Raw genomic sequence first — 14353 nt, 5'->3', positions numbered from 1 at the left:
TCTACCTCGAAATCTGAAACATTACTGATCGCATTTTCACCTACATTGAGCAACTCTTCAAAATATTCCCTCCATCTGCCCAAGGCATCCACAGGGTTCACCAGCAGTTTTCCTGACCTATCCAAAATACTTGTCATTTCCTTCTTACCTCCCTTTCGAAGACTGCTAATTACACTCCAGAATGGTTTTCCGGCAGCTTGACCCATAGTCTCCAACCTGTTTCCAAAGTCTTCCCACGATTTCTTCTTGGATGCTGCAATTATCTGTTTGGCTTTGTTTCTTTCTTCAACATAACTTTCTCTGTCTACCTGGGTTCTGGTATGTAGCCATTTTTGATACGCCTTCTTTTTCCTTTTACAGGCTGCCTTGACTGTATCATTCCACCAAGCTGTTTGCTTCATCCTACTTTTACACACTACTGTTCCAAGACATTCTTTAGCCACTTCTAGTACTGTGTCCCTGTACCTTGTCCATTCCTTTTCCAATGACTGTAATTGACTACATTCAACTAACTGGTACCTTTCTGAGATCGCTGTTATGTACTTGTGCCTGATTTCCTTATCCTGAAGTTTCTCCACTCTTATCCTCCTACATATGGGCCTGACCTCCTGCGCTTTCGGCCTCACAATCCCAATTTCACTGCAGATTAAATAATGATCAGTGTCATCAAAGAATCCCCTGAATACACGTGTGTCCCTCACAGCCTTCCTGAATTCCTGATCTGTTATTATATAGTCAATGACAGATCTGGTTCCCCTGCCTTCCCATGTATACCGGTGAATGTTCTTACGTTTAAAAAAGGAGTTTGTGATTACTAAGCCCACACTGGCACAGAAATCCAAGAGTTGTTTCCCGTTCCTGTTGGCCTCCATATCCTCTCCAAATCTACCCATAACCTTTTCATACCCTTCTGTTCGATTTCCAATCCTGGCGTTAAAATCACCCATGAGCAGAACACTGTCCTTGTCCTTTACTTTAACAACTACATCACTGAGTGCCTCATGAAAACTATCCATCTTATCTTGATCTGTCCCTTCACAATGCGAATATACTGACACACTCCTAATTTTCTTGCTAGACACTGTCAAATCTATCCACATCAGTCGTTCGTTTACGTACCTTATTGCAACTACACTGGGTTCCATTTCTTTCCTGATGTAAAGCCCTACACCCCATTGTGCTATTCCCGCGACTGTAGAGGTGGCATGGCTTAATATTTCTGTAGGGGACTTCCAACAACTAGTTGAGTCCGTGCCATGTCCAGTTGCTGCACTACACCACACCGGGCAAAATGAGGTCCTGCACAATATTAGGAGGTATTCCCTGACATTTGTCACCTCAGTGCTGTTGTGTTACCCACCACTATGTTACACAATACAATTTGGAGCCCTCTAGTGCCAGAGGGTGCAACTTGTAGTAGCAAAGCAGGAAAGTCAACCGAGTAATATGTATGACATGAAAGACCTAAGTTGATGTTGAGAATAGAGTAAAAAGTTTGGAGGCATTGTGTCTCAGCATTTCTAAACAAAGCATTTCAGTGATAATTTCTGAAGCAGAGAAATAGTTAAGGAAGGTTCTCAGTCATTATCTGAAGGTAAATTGTCAATGTATCATTTGTATTTTGTTTTATGAAAAAGTTGTTTGCACTTTCAATGATGAAATGTTGTTTGTTGATTAATATCCTTGGTGTCAACAAATTTGGAGGTTGTGTTTTCCATTTTTTTATTTTTTGCATCATCAGTGTCCATTTCCATTCCTAGTAGTTGTTTTGAGTAGCTACATATCCCTGTTATTTCTTTTGTTCAGTGTCATGCTCCACAGTTGTGTGGTATTAAGTTGCCATAGCATGAATATTCATCCACAGTTTTCATATACACATTTCATAAATTTGTGCCTTATTATTCTCCGTTTTCATACTTCAAGGTTTATAGTATCTTATTCTTTACAATAGTATGATTTGAGACTTTTTATCTAACACTTGACGCTCAGGTCATCACGTATCACATTTTAATTCGGATAATCTTTAGAAGTGGCATTTCATATGACTTCTCTTTGTAATCATCTATAAATTTAAGCATGCTTCCTTTGGAGTCACAAGACATTGTTACATATAAGTAGCACCCGAGAGGACGGACATAGTGTTTGCTTTTCCATGCAGGATCACACAGCCACATCACATATATTGAGCCAGGAAATAGGCTTGTTTGTGGCAAAACAAGTGTCCACGTGGACACTGCAGCAATGTCTGGATCATTATGGTCTGTCAGTACAGTGACCATTATTGCCGCTTCCCCTGATGCTGCAACAGAGAGAGAGGCATACTGGCAGTGGTGTGCCCAGTGGCAACACTAGACTAATGAGTGGTATCACAGGGACTTTTCAGGCAAGTGCCAGCTTTATGTACAGCATGTAGATGAACATAATCCGTGTGTGGAGGCTCTGATGAGAATTAATGTTGCCACATGCAGTTGTCATTGTCATATGGGCTCAGCACTTGGCATGATGATCTGGAGTGCCATTGGGTCCACAACATGATCACCTCTTGTTTCACATAGCCAGTAATTTGGACGGCAGCTGTTGAATTTCTGATGTGATAAGGCTGGTGGTTCTGCCCTATTTTCGAAGTCTCCATGACGTACTTTTCAACAGGATATTGTGTGTTGCCCAAGCTATCCTGACCTATCTCAGTACCGAGAGTGCTCAGCTGTTGCTTTGGCACATATGTTCTCCAGATATCTCACCTATTGAAAACATCTGGTTTTGGTTTGTTGAGAGACTGGCAAGCCATCACTCATCAACCATTACGACTGATGAACTCTGGCGTGAGTAGAAGTAGCATGTAATGACGTACCCATATCTTGTCATCTAAGCTCAGTATTTCTTTATGTCCAGCCAGGTTAGAGCCATTGTTGTTGCCAGAGATAGCAACAATGTGTACTAGTTTCACACCCTGTATAATCCCAAATCACTTGCAAAGTTAATCATGTATTCTTCTTACTGTACTTTTACACACTTTTAATAATATTTTGTTATTTGCTGTCTTTCCTGGAGTTACAATTTTAATGATCAGCAGTGTATTTAGCCACAGGACATGGTTTCCAAACCAAGCTAGTCTTCTCCATTTCTATAAGATCTTTTTTTATGGTCACAAATAAATTTTGGAAGCATGGATTGTAAATGCTCAGGGCCATCTTAAAAATATTAAATGATGTTGTCCATAAGGGAACTGTATTTGCCATGTTGGTTATTCAGGACTACCTCTATTCCTGGCCTCTTCATGAGGGTGGTGATGATGATGATGATGATGGTTTGTGGGGCACTCAACATCATGGTCATCAGCACCCGTACAAGTTTCCAATCTTTCCAGTTCCAATCTCGTCACTTGTAGAGTGATGATGAGGACAACACAAACACCCAGATCCCGGGTGGAGAAAATTCCCGAACTGCCTGGGAATCGATCCAGAGGTAGCAGCGCTAGCCAATAGACCACCAGCTGCGGACTTCATTGAGGATGGTAACTTGGCAGTGAAGATCAGATGTCAATGTATGATGGTGCACCATAGTTGATGTCCGCATGCATTCTGTAGTGGTGATAGATATGTTTTGAGTGACCGTTTAAGAATCATTTGCAAGCAAATGAGGTTATCATAGATATGTAAAAGGTCCTGTCTATTATAAATGGATGTACCAAATCTAGGTATTATATGTCGAAACTTGAGTTAAGTTAACAGGTCACATCTTAATGTTAGACTTGGTCAGATTTTGAATGATTTGCAGCACATCACTACCAAAGAGGCTATTTCCAGACAGATTCAGATATGTTATTCTCAGGCCTGTTTATAAGAAAGGTAATGAGACTGCTTACCTCCTTGAAGGAGGTAAATACACTCCTGGAAATGTAAAAAAGAACACATTGACACCGGTGTGTCAGACCCACCATAATTGCTCCGGACACTGCGATAGGGCTGTACAAGCAATGATCACACGCACGGCACAGCGAACACACCAGGAACCGCGGTGTTCGCCGTCGAATGGCGCTAGCTGCGCAGCATTTGTGCACCGCCGCCGTCAGTGTCAGCCAGTTTGCCGTGGCATACAGAGCTCCATCGCAGTCTTTAACACTGGTAGCATGCCGCGACAGCGTGGACGTGAACCGTATGTGCAGTTGACGGACTTTGAGCGAGGGCGTATAGTGGGCATGCGGGAGGCCGGGTGGACGTACCGCCGAATTGCTCAACACGTGGGGCGTGAGGTCTCCACAGTACATCGATGTTGTCGCCAGTGGTCGGCGGAAGGTGCACGTGCCCGTCGACCTGGGACCGGACTGCAGCGACGCACGGATGCACGCCAAGACCGTAGGATCCTACGCAGTGTCGTAGGGGACCTCACTGCCACTTCCCAGCAAATTAGGGACACTGTTGCTCCTGGGGTATCGGCGAGGACCATTCGCAACCGTCTCCATGAAGCTGGGCTACGGTCCCACACACCGTTAGGCCGTCTTCCGCTCACGCCCCAACATCGTGCAGCCCGCCTCCAGTGGTGTCGCGACAGGCGTGAATGGAGGGACGAATGGAGACGTGTCGTCTTCAGCGATGAGAGTCGCATCTGCCTTGGTGCCAATGATGGTCGTATGCGTGTTTGGCGCCGTGCAGGTGAGCGCCACAATCAGGACTGCATACGACCGAGGCACACAGAGCCAACACCCGGCATCATGGTGTGGGGAGCGATCTCCTACACTGGCCGTACACCACTGGTGATCGTCGAGGGGACACTGAATAGTGCACGGTACATCCAAACCGTCATCGAACCCATCGTTCTACCATTCCTAGATCGGCAAGGGAACTTGCTGTTCCAACAGGACAATGCACGTCCGCATGTATCCCGTGCCACTCAACGTGCTCTAGAAGGTGTAAGTCAACTACCCTGGCCAGCAAGATCTCCGGATCTGTCCCCCATTGAGCATGTTTGGGACTGGATGAAGCGTCGTCTCACGCGGTCTGCACGTCCAGCACGAACGCTGGTCCAACTGAGGCGCCAGGTGGAAATGGCATGGCAAGCCGTTCCACAGGACTACATCCAGCATCTCTACGATCGTCTCCATGGGAGAATAGCAGCCTGCATTGCTGCGAAAGGTGGATATACACTGTACTAGTGCCGACATTGTGCATGCTCTGTTGCCTGTGTCTATGTGCCTGTGGTTCTGTCAGTGTGACCATGTGATGTATCTGACCCCAGGAATGTGTCAATAAAGTTTCCCCTTCCTGGGACAATGAATTCACGGTGTTCTTATTTCAATTTCCAGGAGTGTAGTTGTGTCTGCCAGAACTATGGAACACAACTCTCTCAAAATAAGATACTTATCTGAATTTGGATATCAGAAGAGTGTCTCAACACAACATACAATTTTTCAATTCACGAATCAAATAATACAAAATTTGAATTACAAAATAAAATTTTGCCAACTGGTATCTTCTGTGAGTTGTCAAAAGCATGTGATTGTTTAGGTCATATTATTTTCATGGAGAAGTTATTGAGGTATCAGTGATGTTGCTGGTAACTAGTATTCGCATTTTCTATCTAAAAGGATAAAGAGTGTTGCGCTAAGAAACTCGGAGAGTGTACACAATGAAACAGACCTTCACAGTGGGTTAGAATCACTGCAGGTGATCAGTATTATGTCCACTTGTTTTTATTATATATAAATGATCTGAAAGAGTGGTTCACCTGTAAAGAAGTCCGCTTATAGGATGGTGGTGTGACTTATTCTTGAGTACTGCTCAAGTGTTTGGGATCTGTACCAGGCCCGATTGAAGGAAGACATCGAAGCAATTTAGAGGCTAGCTGCTAGATTTGTTACCGTTAGGTTCGAACGACACGTGTTACGGAGATGCTTCAGGAACTCAAAAAAGCTGACTGCTGAACAATTCTACTGCTGCCAACATACATTGTGCGCAAGGACTGTGAAGAAAGATACGAGAAATTGGGGCTCGTACAGAGGCATATAGATAGTCATTTTTCCCTTGCTCTATTTGCGAGTGGAACAGGAAAGGAAATGAAGTGACTGGTAGTGGTACAGGGTACCTTCCACCACGCACCGTACAGTGGCTTGTGGAGTATCTGTGCAGATGTGGATGGATGAGTGATAGTTCTCTTTGCTGGTGGTAGGAATGTAATAGTCAAGCCTACCATGTGAAAATGTAAAGAACACGTTCTTGAAAATTAATAATGCATTCTACGCAAATCGACTGTCACTGAATTCGGATAAAACACGAGGCGTGGAATTCGGCACTGCACGAGGCCTGTCCACACTATTATACACTGAGGTGAGAGAAATCATTGGATACCTCCTAACATCAGTCAACCTCCATTTACTGAGCATAGCACAGCAACTTGGTGTGGCATGGATTCGACAAGTCTTTGGAAGTTTTCTGCAGAAATATTGAGCCATGCTGCCTCTATAGTCATCCGTAATTGTGAAAGTGTTGCCGGTGCAGAATTTTGCGCACGAACTGACCCCCTCGATTATATCCCGTAAATGTTCGATAAGATTCGTATCGGATGATCCGGGTGGCCATATCTTTTGCCTGAATTATCCAGAATGTTCTTCAAACCAATTGCGAACAATTGTGCCCTAATGACAGGTGTATTGTCATGTTCCCATGACAATTTCCAGTTAATGATCAGTTCGGTTGGACCAGAGGACCCAGTCCATGCCGTATAAACACAGCCCACACCACTATGAACCCACCACCAGCTTGCACAGTGCCTTGTTGACAACTTGGGTCCACGACTTTGTCGTATCTGCACCACACTCGAACCCTCCTATCAGCTCGTAACAACTACAATTGGGAGTCATCCGACGAGACCACAGTTTTGAGTTGTCTAGGTTGCAACTGCTGTGATCACGAGTGTAGTAGAAGCACTGCAGGCGATGTGCTGTTAGCAAAGGCACTCACATTGGTCGTCTGCCGTCATAGCCCATTAATGCCAAATTTTGCAGTACTGTCCTGACAGATATGTTTGTTGTACATCCCACATTGATTTCTGCAGTTATTTCACACAGTTCTGCTTGTCTGTCAGCTGCCCAAACACCACTGCTCTTGTTCATTAAGTGAAGGCTGTCAGCCACTGCATTGTCTGTTGTGAGAGGTAATGCCTGAAATGTGGTATTCTCAGCACACTCTTGACATGATGGCTGTCAGCATATTGAATTCCCTAACGATTTCCAGAATGGACTGTCTCAGATGCCTAGCTCCAACTAGCATTCCTCATTCAAAGTCTAAACTCTGATAATTCTTGTTGTGTGATCATAATCACGTCAAACTTTTTCACATGAATCACCTGAGTATAAGGGACAGCTCCACCAATGCATCACTTGTGTACCTTGTGTATATGGTAGTACCACAATCTTTATATGTGCATATCACTATCCCATGACTTCTGTCACCTCAGTGTAAATAATGCATGAGGGTACATCGATAAATGAAATGGAATATTCTAAACCCCAAGGTTTTTGTATTAATAAGAAATTACCCTGGGAGTCACATGTTAAAGATTTTTTAAAGTCTTTGCTCTGCAATTTTTGTGCTAAGGACATCAGATTTTGGAGATGAAAATGCAAAGAACTTTGATTAATTTTCCTATTTGCGTTTGCTAATGTCTGAGGGTATCAAATTCTGAGGTAACTCATTTTCGGGGTAAAAAGTGTTTGTTGCTCAGAAGTATTTAATAAGGATTATGTGTGGTGTCCACTCTAGAATGTCTTGTAGACAACTGTTTAAACAGTTGCGCACACTGACAGAAAAGTCTATAACATTTGCACTGTCATGAAGTTTGCTATCAAAAAGCACAGTTTGAAAAAAACTGTAACATCCATAAGTATAATAGTCTTAGTGTGACACAGAAAGGGGTGATGTATTCAGCAATAAAACTCTTTGGCAATCTACCAAGTGATGTAAAGAATTTAATGGATACTAAAATTAATTTCAAACACAAACTGAAATCAAATCTGTTTGAAACTCCTTCCTCCTTCTACTCTATAGAATATATAAGAGCATGACTTTTTGTGTGTGTGTGTGTGTGTGTGTGTGTGTGTGTGTGTGTGTGTGTGTGTGTGTGAGAGAGAGAGAGAGAGAGAGAGAGAGAGAGAGAGAGAGTTAAGTATAAAAATATATAAATCCATGTATACAGGAAAAAAATGAGTAAGTAAAAAACTTAAGAAAACATGTAAATGGTTAGCATGTTACCATATTTTCAACTGGTGAGCTGTACTATAATTTTATAACTGACTTGTTCCATATATAGTGAGGGGCTGCAGTTACGATCCATGGAATCTGCATATAACTAACTAGTGTGAAAACAATTACCTTCATTTATGAGTCCTAGAGTCTTGGAAAGTCTGTGACCCCCATGTCATATAAATGGGGTCGACAAAAATATGAAAACTCCAAACACACGACACGTTACCGTGCTTAATGCGATGTAGGAGACCCATTGGCATTCTAAACAACTTCCACTCATCTCAGGATGGATAAATGCAGGTCCTTTATGGTTTTCAAGCGAATCTTATACCATTCTTCCTACAAAATAGTGGCAAGTTCAGGTAACAGTGATGGAGATGGATAGTAACTACACACCCTTCTGTTCAAACCAGACCACAATGGTTGAATAAAATCATGATCGGGTGACTGTAGTGACTGGGGGAAATGCAACATTTCATCCTCATAAAAACAAATCCTGGATAATGTGAGCTGTGTGAACAGGGGCCCCATTGTCTTGGAACGTAGCGTGACTATTGGGAAACATTGTACTGTGGGATGGATCTAATCAGCCAAAATGGTTACATTGCCCTAGGCAGTAATGTGACCTTGCAGAGTACTCGTGGGTCCCACGGAATACTGTGATACGGCTTCCCAGATCGTCACCGAATCCCCACCACGTTTCGCTCTTGGGAGGTTGGCCAGAAGTTGGAAACAGTATGAACCGAGTATTGTACAACCAAATGACTTTCTTCCATTGCTCTATAGTTCAGTATGGGTTCGGTACCACAGTTTGCAGTTGGCATCACTGACGAGCAGTTTTGGAATTCTACCTCGTCCTGCAACTCTCAGCTTACGTAGCTTTCTTTGCACTGTTTTCATACTGAGAGGGTTCACGAGTGCGACATTCAGTTCTGCAGTGACTTTTGCTGCTGTTGTCGTCTTATTTTTTGGGACTGTTTTCTACAGTGACCGTCTGTCGTGATCACTTGACATACACTTTTGTTTGCATGGCGATTTAGCGCACAATTTCCACTTTCCCTGTATGTGGCATAAATCTTTGATACTGTACCTCTTGAAAAACCAAAAACTTCAACTATCTTGGGTACTTGCACCCACCATACAAACACCAATAACTTGCCCATGTTTGAATTGGTTTAGCTCTAACATAATGCACAGAGTAGTGTTCTGATCACAACTGACACTTGCAACGTATTGAGGACATTGCACAGGTGCCGTTTATGGCCAAATCCAACAGAGCAACCTGCAAGCTTGGCTAGCATCTGCATTTATGTTCAAGCATGCATTTCTTGTAGCGTTTACATATTTTTGTCTAACCCTGTACCTCTTTGCTTTTACAGCAGTTGTTGGAAATTACCTTGCCATACAACACAGGCTTTTGTGGCCAGTATTTACATCCCTTTTGATTTTAGTTACATGAGCATTTTGCCATGTTGTAAGGCATGTTGCTGTGCCTGTCATCTCTTATCCAGTGTTAGGAGATTAAAAGCTGGGCATAGTAGTGTGTCTTAGACCACGATCTAATGGACATATAACTTAATTCGGCAATGACCTTACCCTTTCGTATGGCTTGTAATGATTTCTTCCACGAGGAATCTCCACTAGTGTGTAATGCTTACGCTGTGCCATCCTAATACACTATATTTTGACTGATGATTTTGTATTTTTTAGTGACAGGAAAACTTTTGGGTTGTCCAAATATGTGCCCTTTTTTGTCTCATTGAGACACATGAAAGATTTAGTTGTCTTTTAGTCCCTCTCATAGTTGTGAAAGTGATATACTGTGTTGCAGAGTAGGTATATATCAATTTTTGAATAGCACCTAACCAGCAGTTTAACATTTTTATTGTTGTAGACATATGTTTATTTTTTGGTCTAAAAGTTATTCCAGCAAATATTCTTTGTTTTGTGCCTAGTAGTATGTTTTGTACCTAGTAGTATGTTTTGTACCTAGTAGTATGTTTTGTTTGAGTTGCTTTAGTAGTCTTTTTTTACAGTACTTGTAGCATTAACCACCATATTTTGTATTTTTCTCTTTTTGATTTTTTCCATTAAATAAATATTGACAATTCTGTGTCATTGAGTGTGTGTCAGCAATTGACTCTCAGAAATTTACTATGGTGTTTTTTCCCATCTTAGTTTTGTGGCTTAATATCCACTTGATAATGATAACCGTATTTTCAGTTGCTTTAGAAGATAGGGTGGAGCATTTGATTGGTAGTTGTTACCTTGATTTTTTTTTTAATTTTATGTGTTGTGATTGTGTGTCAGAAATTGACTGTGGTGTTTTTTTCCACTGCCAGTTTTGTGGCTTAATATCCGCTTGATGATGATAACTGAATTTTCAGTTACTTTAGAAGATAGGGTGGAGCATTTTGTTTGGTAGTTTTTGCCTTGAATATTTTTATGATTTTATGTGTCATTGGAAAGTAGATGTAACCTTGCTATTATGTTTCTGTTTTGAGGGTGATTGAACTAGAACGTCTATATTACTGTTAGTTTACCATTTTGATGTTCAAGTATCTTTAGCGTAAACTGGAAGACAGTACTTTATATTCTTTTCTGTGTTACATAAAACCTTTTAATAACATATTGTTTTTTTGTGTAATCAAAACAGATTTTTTTGTAAAAAGTTTCAGGTGTATGGAAGTCTCCAAGCATGGAAAATGGGGGCATATTTTTCACTGCTGCTTGAAACAGATGCTCCACGCCTTGCCAAGCTTGGTGTAGACTTCATGTTAGATCGAATCCTGATAGAAGACATTGAACTTATACGAATTGAGTGTGAGTATTGTGGATTTTATTTATCGAAGGGAGAAAACATTGTTTAATGTAGATAATTGCAGTGGTATAATGACTTCATATATACAGATTACAATCAGCAATGGCAAATAATGAAGCAGTATACTTAAAAAGTAATAAACATGACCTGTTATATTGCTGGGGAAATAATGAGAGATGTGAAGAGAACAGAAGCTTTAAAGAATTTTATGCCAATGCATTTTGATTTTGTGCCATAAACTTACAATAATAGCAATGATAAGAGTCAGTCTGTAAACATGTACCACTTATTACTCTCCTGCTCCTATCATAGTTGTCTTTTCTCAATGTCCTTTCTTGTCTAAAATAGTCTCTACTCCATCTCATCACCCACTCTTCACAGTTTTTACTTATGAGTCTTCCTGCTACAGAGTGAAGAAATCATTTTGTATGTTGTGTGACTTACATACCTTAACACAGATTTACACTGATGGTCCAAAACATTAAAACCACCTGCTTAATAGTATGTCGCTCCATCTTTGAAACACAAGTACAGCAGTGATTCTGCATGGCGTGTATTCAACATTTTCTCGGTAAGTTTTCAGTGGTATGTGACAACAGATACCTGTGCACAGCTCACACAGTTTGGTAAATTAAAATCCTGTGGTTTGTGGGCAGGGGTCTGATGCTCGATAGTGTTCCAGATGTATTCCCATGGATCCAGTCGTGTGAATTTGGTGGCCAAGACATCAATGTGAGTTTGCTATCTTGCCTCTCAAACCAGTGTAGCACCATCCTGGACTTGTTGTGACATGGACAGTTTTCCAGCTGCAATATGCCATTTCCATAGTGTGTTTCCAAACAACCATCGACTTGGTGTAACAAGAAATGTGAATCATCTGACCAGCCAACACATTTTCATTGATCCACAGTCCAATCTTGATGATCCCACAACTATTGCAATTGTAATTGATGATGTTTGGTCACCATGAGACCACATAGGAATTGTCTGCTGTGGAGCTCCACATTAAACAGTGTGTGTTGAACTGTATGCTCTGAAACACTTGCGCCTGCATCGGCACTAGCATCATCATTGTACTCTGTTGTCAGATTTCCAATAAGTGCCAACTATCCTGCTTTACAGAGTGAACAAGCCTCCAACCTCCATGTTACATGATGACATCCAACATCTTCTCACCTACTCATGGTTTCCCCATTTTTCAACCACGTTCCATAGATGCTCAGGACAGTAGCATGCGAACAACCAAACAGCTTTGCCATTTCTGAGATGCTCTTTTCTATAACAGCCTGCTATTTCTCAAAGTTGCTTATGTCAGTGAATTTCCCCATTTACATTTTGTATCATCAAGATGATTCCCCATTTGTCTATACTATGGTTATATAGATTCCTTACCATGTCACATACCCACAGAGCCACCAGGTGGCATTGACTCTCATGGTGGGCAGTGTATGCATGACGACAGATCACTACTGACAACTGGAATGGATGTCGGCAGTAGACAGACGTGGAGAGTGGCTGAGTGTACAGTTTTCACACACACACACACACACACACACACACACACACACACACACACACACACACACACACAAAGAGAGAGAGAGAGAGAGAGAGAGCGTGTTCTCTCTCAGCTCTGCAGCCCAACTGGAACGAGAGCAGGTATTCTGGCTGGAGTGGGTAGTTAGATCATGGAAGAAACATGAGGTCAGAAGGTGTGTGAATAGCAAGGGAAGGAAGTAAGAAATATTTACAACATGTAGGTGAGCTGGCTGGCACCTACTCCCATCTAGGGTGCTAGAGGGCTGAGTTGGAGGCCACTACATAAACTATGGAGAAAATAGTACTAAGTTAGCAGCTGAGAAATCCATACTAAGAGAGAGGTATAAAGAAAGGTAGATATGGTTGACTAAGATGGAATAAAAAGTTTTCCATAAATTTTGAGAGGCTGGTGTGGAGGCAGGAGGGTGAAAAAGGATGACAACAGATAAGAGGCAGGTGAAGCTTGGGCCATGGGGAAATAAAGGCCAGTCAATTGTGGGAGCAAATATTATATTGAAGGGAGGGTTTCGTCCTGGAAAAATCCTTAAGGCTAGTTGTGCTGAAGGTAAATCCAGACAGCATGTATGTTGAAGCAGCTGTTGAAGTTAGTCAGATTGTGCTGAGCAGCATGCTCTATGTCCTGGAGGCCTTGTTGCAATTGGCTACCATTTACCTACAACCACTGATCTGTGTGGTAAATTGATTCACTGTTAGTAATACTTAATTGCTGCAGGTGCACAAACCTGTTACTACACATTTGCAAATCATTCTGTGGAGTAAAAGAAATTATTCTGTTGGGTAGAAGAAATTATTCTATGGAGTGGAAGAACTTATCAAGCAGCTATGATTTCAGTTTGTCTTGGAAGTTAATTTTATTATCCACCAAATTCTTTGCATCACTTGATAGATTATCAAAGATTTTTGTGGCTGAATACCTCACTCCATTTTGGGCCAAAGTAAGACTCAGTAATGGATAGTGGGAATAATTTCTCCTTTATGCTTATGAATGTTGCTGCTGCTATCAAACTGTGCTTGTTGATGACAGACTTCATAAGGGAGTAAATTTGCTGTAAGACTTTTATCAGTATAATCAAATGTTTAAAGAGCTGCCTGAAAGAACTTTGAGATTAGACATTACACATTATCCTTATTACATTCTTCCGTGCAAGAAATTATTTTTACCTTGGTGATGAGCTACCCCATAGTATTTAGTGAATGAAAATAGTAAAAGTAGTCAACTTTTTGGAATTTTCATCTCCAAAATCTGATATTAAGCATAACACAAACGTTTCAGAGCTTTGATATTTAAGATAATCCGTAACATGTGACTTCCAGATCAGGAGCTTACCGGAATAAACATCTAAGAGTGTAGATGGTCTGTTTCATTTATTGATGCATCCTAATGCATTATTTGTAACGGTGGGCCCAGGCCATGTGCAGTACTGAATTGCATGTACTGTGTTTTATCTAAGTTGAGTTACAGTCCATTTGGAGAGAACTATTTCTTGATTCTCAAGAAAATATTGTATACATTTTCATGCATTGGTGTTACAAAATTATGTTTTATTATTATATTTCCATCATCAGCAAAGAGACCTATGTCTGCTTCTTCGATATATGATGGATGATCATTTATATGCAATAAAAACAAGAGTGGACAATATATCACTCTTTGCAGTACACCTGTAGTGATTCTTTCCCAATGTTATGATACTGTATCATGTTGTACACTCCTTGAGCTTCTTAATGCAAC

The 14353-nt window shown here is 41.4% G+C and overlaps 1 protein-coding gene across 6 annotated transcripts in view; it reads left to right on the top strand.

The window, feature by feature from the left end:
• Positions 1-14353, top strand: part of LOC124721943 (biotin--protein ligase) — a 439412-nt gene that overhangs the window by 90846 nt on the left and 334213 nt on the right. For all 6 annotated transcript variants that reach the window (XM_047247106.1, XM_047247104.1, XM_047247103.1 and 3 more), the window contains one exon: positions 10913-11063. In XM_047247106.1, coding sequence (XP_047103062.1) covers positions 10913-11063 — 151 coding nt within the window. The remainder of the gene's footprint in view (positions 1-10912; positions 11064-14353) is intronic.

The sequence above is a fragment of the Schistocerca piceifrons genome, chromosome X (genome assembly GCF_021461385.2).
Source record: "Schistocerca piceifrons isolate TAMUIC-IGC-003096 chromosome X, iqSchPice1.1, whole genome shotgun sequence".
NCBI classification, from domain to species: domain Eukaryota; kingdom Metazoa; phylum Arthropoda; class Insecta; order Orthoptera; family Acrididae; genus Schistocerca; species Schistocerca piceifrons.
This window is presented reverse-complemented; position numbering and strand designations above follow the sequence as displayed.